General features: G+C 38.0%; 1 protein-coding gene across 2 annotated transcripts; it reads right to left on the reverse strand.

Moving 5' to 3' along the window:
• Window positions 1–377: 377 nt before the first annotated feature.
• Window positions 378–6,965, reverse strand: LOC121320434 (diablo homolog, mitochondrial-like). 2 transcript variants are annotated; one of them, XM_041258762.1, is made up of 6 exons: window positions 6,873–6,965; window positions 6,410–6,545; window positions 5,908–6,033; window positions 4,897–5,007; window positions 3,650–3,746; window positions 378–1,440 (listed from the first exon to the last, which is right to left on the reverse strand). In XM_041258762.1, exons 1-6 carry the CDS (start codon window positions 6,914–6,916, stop codon window positions 1,229–1,231), a joined length of 726 nt encoding a protein of 241 aa, XP_041114696.1. In that variant the 5' UTR covers window positions 6,917–6,965; the 3' UTR covers window positions 378–1,228. The 2 variants fall into 2 exon arrangements, with proteins under 2 accessions (XP_041114696.1, XP_041114697.1); XM_041258763.1 differs by having other exon boundaries at window positions 6,410–6,542; window positions 6,873–6,960.
• Between the last annotated feature and the right edge of the window lie 2,235 nt (window positions 6,966–9,200).

Raw genomic sequence — 9,200 nt, forward strand, 5'->3', positions numbered from 1 at the left:
GGGTGACCATTTCCCTGAAATTGACAAGATTTACATTTTCATTTAAAAATTAAATTTTTGAATGCAATTCACTAATCATTGTCAGCTTATATAAGTACACGTATCATATAATGACATATTAAGTGTTCACAGACAAGTTTATACAGTTAAAAGCATAATCATGAAAAACCTGGTGTACTCAAACATTTGACTGGTACTGTGTGTGTGTGTGTGTGTGTGTGTATATATATATATATATATATATATATATATATATATATATATATATATATAATAATATAGAGGCATCTCCTAAATTTTTTATAGTTAAAAAAATAAATATATGTACTGTTTTAATTCGTAAACCATTGATAACCTAGTTTCACGTACGCCATTCACCTAATGACCCCACTCTAAAGGATCACGATAAAAGACTTTTTCTTAAAATATGAATTGACAGATGACACCTAAGATCTCCCACATCCACAAGCTATCAATTACAACACAGACAGTTTCTTCCCATTTTGTACACAAGCTACAAAAGCAGTGATTAAAACACATTTATTTTTGCAAACCTCCAATAATTTGAACAAAATAAGCGTAGAAGTCTTCATATTAAAGGAAACATAACAAATAAAAATAAACTTTCTGTACCCTTCAGTCGTGACTGTTGCTCTGTATGTGGAGAAAAAACCCATGTGTGACCTGACATTTGTGGCCCCAATAGGTGCAGTGGAAGAACAGCCTAACAAGACAGGTGTTGAAGTCACTTTTGACTATATTCCCAGTAAGGAATTCAGATCCACAAACATAAATATTTTAGGGTTTGCTTAGAAAAGAGGCAAATGTTGCTGATGCTGAATCACAGAGATGCTTCAAGACCAAAGTTAACAAAGTCTTTTTTTTTTTTAGATCAATCAGCAAGCATATATGGGACAAACGGCCTCCTCTCAAGTACATGTTCTCTGGTTCTAATGTGAAGCTGAAGCATTACAGAACACAGTGCATTATGTGTATCACAAGGTGTTCATCTCTCACTGAATTTCACACAAGGAATTTTCAGACAAGGAACTTTCCACATTTTGTAAAAAAGAAAGAAATGTAGCAGTGTGTAATTTAGTAAGACACTGTGACAACCTGCTGATTATAGATCTGCATGTCCTGATCAGCATCACACTGAACGCAATTATTGCAAGGAGCATTCAAAAATAAGGGACGATCATCATCGCACATTCTGTTTGCAAAATGTTTAGTCTTCTCGTAGATATGCATCAGGAATTTCTTCTTCTAATCCAGCAGCACTTTTTGATGTTTCCGCCTGCTGTGCTGTACTCCTGATCTCTTCTGCCTGGACTTCGGCTAACATTCTTTCTGCTTTTAAAGACAGTTGTCTCACCTCCTCCACCTGAGTCTGTGCCATCTGCAAGTGATTGCGTGCAAAAACAGAGGCCTGGTCAGCTCCTGGAAAACGAAGGAGAACCAATCAGAAACGTTTCTGATACATAATTATCCTCTCTTGAAATGGTCACAGAAGACGTTAATAAAGCAAGCCAACTCGAATGTTACCTATTTTCTGGGAATGCAAAACTGGTTTTTTATTGCTCCATGTCACACAGCCATGTCAATCAAGGTGTGGATGGAGGACCACCAGATCAAGACCCTGTCATGGCCAGCCCAATCTCCAGACCTGAACCCCATTGAAAACCTCTGGAATGTGACCAAGAGGAAGATGGATGGTCACAAGCCATCAAACAAAGCCGAGCTGCTTGAATTTTTGCGCCAGGAGTGGCATAAAGTCACCCAACATCAATGTGAAAGACTGGTGGAGAGCATGCAAAGACGCATGAAAGCTGTGCTTGAAAATCAGGGTTATTCCACCAAATACTGATTTCTGAACTCTTCCTAAGTTAAAACATTAGTATTGTGTTGTTTAAAAATGAATCTGAACTTATTTTCTTTATATATAGAGAACGGACGGAGAGAGGGGAGAGGAGATTGACCCCCCCAGCATTATTCGAGGTCTGACAACACTGCATCTTTTTTGTTATTTTGACCAGTTGTCATTTTCTGCAAATAAATGCTCCAAATGACAATATTTTTATTTGGAATTTGGGAGAAATATTGTCAGTAGTTTATAGAATAAAACAAAAATGTTCATTTTACCCAAACACATACCTATAAATAGTAAAATCAGAGAAACTGATAATTTTGCAGTGGTCTCTTAATTTTTTCCAGAGCTGTGTATATATATATATATATATATATATATATATATATATATATATATATATATATATATATATATATATATATTTTATTCCACCCAAATTTGCATTTCCCAGCTCAGACAGATTGGATTCACAATGCTTGGCTACAGGTTTTTTTTTTTTCAGATCAGTCCAAAGCATTGAGATCTGGGGATTGCGAAGGCCATTCCAGAAATGTAATCTTTATTTTCTTCAAGAATTCCAGAGTTTACTTAGCCGTATGCTTGAGGTTGTTGTTGTGCTGGAATCTGTCTGCCAATCGGCCTATGAGCAGGTGGTATTATTGTACTTTGTTGAGTGTTTTAACACTTGGAGGCATTCACTTGATCTTCAAATCACATGAATGTCTTCAGTCGCAGAACTGCGAAATCATCCCCATATCATGATTAAACCACATCTATGTTTAACTGTAGGTCAAGGTCTTCCTTCATTTAAAGTCTTTACCTTTTTTTCTCCAAACATACTGTGGTCCATTTTGGGAGAAAAGTTATATTTTAGTCTCACTGGACCAGAGAATGTTGCTGAAGAATGCATCAGATTCCTGTTCAACAGACATTTAATTTGCTTTGTGTTATTGTGCAATACGTGTGTATGATAACAGTACAATATTAATGTTTTGTTTTTAATTGTTCTGTATATTTTAGTTTATGATGTGCAGTACAAAATAAAATGAACAGTAATTCTAAGTGAAATTTTCTGTGTATATTGCAGGAAAAGGCATGCGCAGCTAGACTGTAAAAATGGGGAGCTAACCCCAGGACCGCGATATATCCGAGTCTGCAGCATAGCGAGTGGCGATATAATGAATTACTGTTATTTCAAACTGTTCATGGCAAACAAGGCATTTTCACTGAATTGCTTTTAAGGGTTCACTGTTAAATGCACGTTAGCCTGCATTTAATAATACAGTGAAAGTCACTTAATCTCTGTATATTATTAACATATTGAAAAGTCCCGGCTAGAATATCATGGGAGTGAATGGAAAAAAGCTCCATAGTGAGCTGATATTGGATGTGCGACACCTCCTAGTGAAACACTGAATTCCACAGTAGTAATTTGTGTCCAAGCAGTTTCTTGTCAAATAACTCCATCTAGTGTGCAGAAGATATAGGACAGGCTAACAAAATTGAGGTCAATGCATTTTAATCGTAGAGAATACCATACCACACATTGGCCATGTCTACCACTGTATCTCTTAATTAATGCTAATTGACAACAACATACCAATGAGGCAATGTTGTAAATTCTACTCATTAACCGTAACAGATTAATCCTACTGACCAGCCTGTTAACAATGGTTGTATAGTTGTGAGCAGGTCTGGTTATGAGATATTAGCAGTAGTATGTGTTGCTTAATTATGACAGCAACAGTTACTGTAAACAAACCTGCTTACTATACATACCAGCAACATAAGCAGCCTCTGCAGCCCTCTCAGAAAGGATCACTGCATTCATCCAATTGGATTCAAAACGCTTGCAGTCTTCTTGCTTTTCACTTACCTGCAGAGGGTGGTAAATGGTTAGGATTCTAATAATTCACTATGTAGCAGTGGCCAGGGGCTAAATCCACTGCAAGTGTGATTCTGTAGCTCTGATTTGAAACATTCTCTAGCTCAAATGGTTCAGGATACAACAACATTACAATGAGGAAGGAAAACCTTGCAAACTGATGGACGAACAAAGCTGAAACTGGATTTTTCCATTTTCCAAAAACTGATATGTTAAGGGGCTTTCTAGTGTAATGCACTGCTGTGTCAGATTCAGAAATTTTTAAAGGAGGCTGTGTGGTCCAGTGGTTAAAGAAACAGACTAGTAACCAGGAGGTACTTCATTCAAGCCACTGACTGTGATGGTAGTCCACTATTAAAAGCGCTATATAAAAATAAAGATTATTATTATTTGTCAATGAGATGAGGTTAATAACTATATACTCACCTGCAGATCGGCTATTTTTCACATTGGTTAAGAAGCTAACTTGAGGTGTGCAAAGTTGCTGGTTGGCACCCAGCCCCTGACCTTTTACATTGGTGCTGCGACCCAGTCTGGCTGCAGACAGTCGCCAAGGTTAATGGAGTAAGACTGTAAAAGACAGTGTTTGTGTTGCACTGCTGCTGGGGATTCTGACCCCTGTCAGTGAAATGTGTTAAAAGCGCTATACACTCCTGCAATGTAGCCTGGTTATTTTGATCTGTTGCTAAGATGCTTGTGGTGTGTGGTTGCTGGTTCACGCACAGCCTCTGCCACTTTCCACAGCACCTAATTCTCCAGATTTTGCCCCACTTGAGATGGAATGATACGAAAACCACAAGGTGTTACCAATGCATACAAAACACAATCTTTTTCTGTTTTTTTTTCCCTTTATATTAATAAATAGTTGAAATATGGTACAAACCTTGCTTTCAAATAGCTGCTGCAACGCCTTTTATCACCACCTTGCACTTTATGATTAATGACTGCTCTTAGGTTTAGTAAGGTTGCCATTATTAATACCATCAGTTATAATTGTAATCATCATGCCCCAGTTTTTTTGGCATTAGTTAAATATAAGGATATAAATAAGAATGGAGCATACATCTCACTACATGTAAAAATAACTGCAAATATGAATCCACTGTTCCAGAACATTTCAAATAATGAAATTACTAAATACCTCCACACGAGTACGAATTATAAGTTGCCAAATAGCCTCTTCCTCGTTTGGATTCAGCTTTCCAATGAGACTGACATAACGCTTCTGAATGGAGATCAAGGTGTGCACTGCCTGCAAAGAGAAAATTCAATGGCTTGTGGATCTGTGGTAAAACAAAACACAACTCTGCTCTCCAGTGCAGACAAATGTTACATTAAAAAAGTAAGTCTCTGAAGAACCACAAATATTGAGCTGTGTTCTGTGTGATTATCTGGTTGTGTTCTGTGTGACTACCTGGTTGTATGTTCTGTGTGATTATCTAGTTGTGTGTTCTGTGTGACTACCTGGTTGTGTGTTCTGTGTGATTATCTGGTTGTGTGTTCTGTGTGATTACCTAGTTGTGTGTTCTGTGTGACTACCTGGTTGTGTGTTCTGTGTGACTACCTGGTTGTGTGTTCTGTGTTTACCTGGCTGTGTGTTCTGTGTGATTATCTGGTTGTGTTTCTGCTAATTATTTACCATTCTTTCTAACTATTCCAGCAAAAACTGTTTCTGAAAAGACTACTCAAGGCTGACTGTGGGGAAGTGAGGTGGGGAAGCATATTAGTGACGGAAAGGCTTCAGAGCAGAAAGCTTCACCTGTGGGTTTCAGTGCACACCTTAATGTATAAGCTTTCTCACCTCACTGCCCCAAAGTCAGACCTGATGAGACTTTTCTGAAGCAGGTTTGGCTGGAATAGTTAGTTTTCAGAAAAAAAAAAAAAACATTAAAGAATCAAAACACTTGTAATATATAAAACTGGCATGAGTCATAATGTGTAGATGAAAATAAAATATAACCATAGTACAGGTACATAGTTTCTATTATAATTAATTTAACAAGGACTACAGGTACAATATTATGATTTTAACATGAATTTGCATTTTCTGTCTGTTTCTTAGTGTTTCATTTACCCCTCCCCAAACCCAACACATTAATGAACGCAGTATGGCATTATTCCATGTTTTCTTTAACCTAAATTATTCCCTTACCTTGGTGTACTCTGTTAGTGTATCTACCAAAGCAAGAGTTGTTTGTGACAAATAGGTATTGGCACTGTTTGTTACCAGTGATACTGCCCGTTTAATCAGTGCTTCATGTGTGAGATCCTCAGATTTCTAGAAAGACAGACAAAAATCCCATCATTTAATACAGCTTGGTTCAAGTTTAAAAGGCTACATGGCCAAAATTAGATGTAAATGTAGTTTAGTACAGCCTAATCCTATTTAAAATTTATCACAGCGTAAAACACATACTGTAATATACAGTACATGCTTTAACAACAAGCATACACCAGTAAATAAGTTCAATGTGAATAGCCTACTCTAGCATCCATTGCAAACTATTTTTACAATTCAGTATTTCTCTCCAGTCTTTATTTGCTGTCATATAGCCAAGTTGAAAAGGACTTGCTACAGCACCATTTATATTACTCTAACTGTGGCTTAAAAATGCATGAAAACAAAACAAAACAAAAAACACGTGACACATTACCTGTGAAAATGGAACAGCACAAAGCCCTGTCCCGACGCCCAGTACTAGTTTGCTGTAGTTACATCTGAACAGAAAGGGAACCCTACTCACGACTTTCTGCCCACTACTAGAGTTGAGTAAAAATGAAGACAACCTACTAATAGAAGATAAAGCGAGGATGAGCTTAGGTTGATTTCTTACTGTACCACAAAGTTATGTTTTTAAGCAAAGACAGAAAGTCGCAGAAGAAAAACAGTAATAATAATTCCTCTTTGACAAGTGCTTTATCTGTTGCTTGCATATACACATATTTCGAATGAATGTATAAACATAATGTTTCTATGAAACTAAGTTCGACTACGACCATTAATTGTAATTTAAGTTGAAACTGGATATTTCTTTTTCTTTTTACACATCATGACCACAAACTTATAGGTTTAGAGAAAAAAAAAATGAATATTAATATTACACTTAATATTATTACCTAAACGATCTGAATCCAAACACACCCCTGCGGAGAGCAGCCATATTGTTGTTTTACTGACAGGAAGTCTGTCCATCCATTTTTACTGTTCCCAAACGGAAACAAAGGTTTAATAATATATTTGAATCCTATGACCTATACTTTTCCAAGTGACTGTTACATACATACAATGTTGTTACACATAATTACGGTAGTATATTATAGTAGAGAATAACTGTAACACTGCACGTGTAAAGTTTCCAGGATGTCTGGAAATATAAGAAGCAATTCAAACCTATACGTGTGCTTTATGTCAGAGGTCATACTAACTACAGTGATTTGTTGCCTCTGTGGAATTACATGGTAACTACAGAAAAGAGGGAATTACATTGAGCTGCAACTACATTGAGCTGTTCTGTAGATACTGTTGTACTACGTGGTTATCGTTAAATAAGACACATGATGACACAGAGAAACATATTTATATTTCACCTTTCAGCTAATGTTAAATAAAGCTCCTTGGGATACAGCATTCTTACGCACTTATGAACTCTTGTTTATCAGAAACCTTATCTTATTGATAATCCAGTTTGTTTACAATAAATCCCAACTCCTACAACCACTGACAGATATAGCATTGCCACTTTATCCTTGGCTATTTTTGCTACCATTGGAAACTGCATATTGGAACTGAAGGAAGGTGTTGTTCTTCTCAATCGTTTGCCATGTTTTCTTTGCCAGCATGGCTTGCCAGGTATTTATTTAAATAGAATCAAAATGCAGATGGTATTTCAATTTGCACTGACTATTATAGTAAATAGTCATGATTTATAAACTGATTATTGTGGAAGTTTCAGTTAAAACTGTATGTCACTGACTTGAAGCTCCCAAATGTTGAAACAGATGTAGAGGCAGTTTCTCAACCAAGAGCAGACACATTGGGCTAAACTCCTTCCCTACCTAATGTTTGCAGTGAGAGAGGTGCCTCAAAGCTCTACCAGGTTCTCTCCCTTTGAGCTGCTTGCTATGGGAGGCAACCCCGAGGCATCCTTGATCTTGTGATGGGAAGCCCAAACTAAGGGTTCTAAAAACACACAACAAACAAGCACATATTTTGACTTTTTGCCAGGAGATAAGGTACTGCACTTTGGAGTCTAAACTGTATGCTAAGTGGCAGGGACCATATGAGGTGATACAGGGGACTGGTAACCTAAATTATGAAATTAGACAACCAGATCACCACAATTAAACACAAATTTATCATATTCATTTGCTAAAACCCTGGAAAGAAAAGGATGCCCTGTTTATAGCTAATGACAGTATAAAAGAGGATTTTGGTCCCATTGTCAATCCACCAGCTATAGTTAACATTCTGATGGGGGAACAGTTACTTCCTGATCAATACTGTGAGCTCCATAAGTTGGTGAAAAGATTTGATGATGTTTTTTCTAACCTGCCCAGTAGAACTAATGCTATTAAACATGCTATTATTACTCCAGCAGGTGTCAAGGTCACGGAGAGACCGTACCAGGCCCCAGAAAGCCACAGAGGTCCCGTCAGCATGGAGGTAGAGAATATCTCCAGATCCTGGCACCCCATCACCCATATGCCACTGCATATTGATGATGTGGTGATTTTTAGCTCTACCTGGAGAGAGCATATTATTAGACTTTTGGCCATCCTACAATCTGTAAGGGAGGTGAGGCTGATGGCTAATTTAGACAAGTGTGCATTCGGCAAACAAGAAACAAAATATCTCGACTACATCACGGGTAAGGCGGATCGCCTCTAAAGTTCAGGCTTTGGTGGAGACGGCGATCCTGAAAACCAAGTCTCAGGTGAGATCACTACTGGGGTTAGCAGGCTATTATCACTGCTTTATCCCTGAGTACTCCACCATAGTTAACCCCCTGGTAGATCTCACCAAAAAGACTGCTCCAAAAATAGTTAAGTGGACAGGGGAATGTCAGGGGGCCTTTGATATGATTAAAACTATGTCAGGCCCCAGCTCTCGTTTCACCAGATTTTAGTAAAGAGTTCATTCTGAAGACTGATGCCTTGCTGATTGGTCTGAGGGAGGTCTTGTCCCAAGGAGTTGATGGAGTAGAACATCCTATCATTTATTTAGTAAAAAAATGGCTCCCAGGCAAACAACCGCACCAGCACCAGCAGTCAGGACACATCGCACTTCACAGCACCAGCAGTCAGGACACATTGCACTTCACAGCACCAGCAGTCAGGACACATCGCACTTCACAGCACCAGCAGTCAGGACCCATTGCACTTCACAGCACCAGCAGTCTGGATGCACTGCACTTCAGAGCTCCAGCAGTCTGGACGCACGGCACT

This window comes from Polyodon spathula, chromosome 9, assembly GCF_017654505.1.
Source record: "Polyodon spathula isolate WHYD16114869_AA chromosome 9, ASM1765450v1, whole genome shotgun sequence".
NCBI classification, from domain to species: domain Eukaryota; kingdom Metazoa; phylum Chordata; class Actinopteri; order Acipenseriformes; family Polyodontidae; genus Polyodon; species Polyodon spathula.

Bases quoted from the DNA above. Each gene is read 5' to 3' on its own strand.
- LOC121320434 (XM_041258762.1), bottom strand. From the start codon at position 6,916: ATGGCTGCTCTCCGCAGGGGTGTGTTTGGATTCAGATCGTTTAG. The intron at 6,546-6,872 runs GTAATAATATTA...ATCTTCTATTAG, and splicing joins TTTGGATTCAGATCGTTTAG to TAGGTTGTCTTCATTTTTAC. The intron at 1,441-3,649 runs GTATGTATAGTA...TTCGTTTTCCAG, and splicing joins AGAGGCTGCTTATGTTGCTG to GAGCTGACCAGGCCTCTGTT.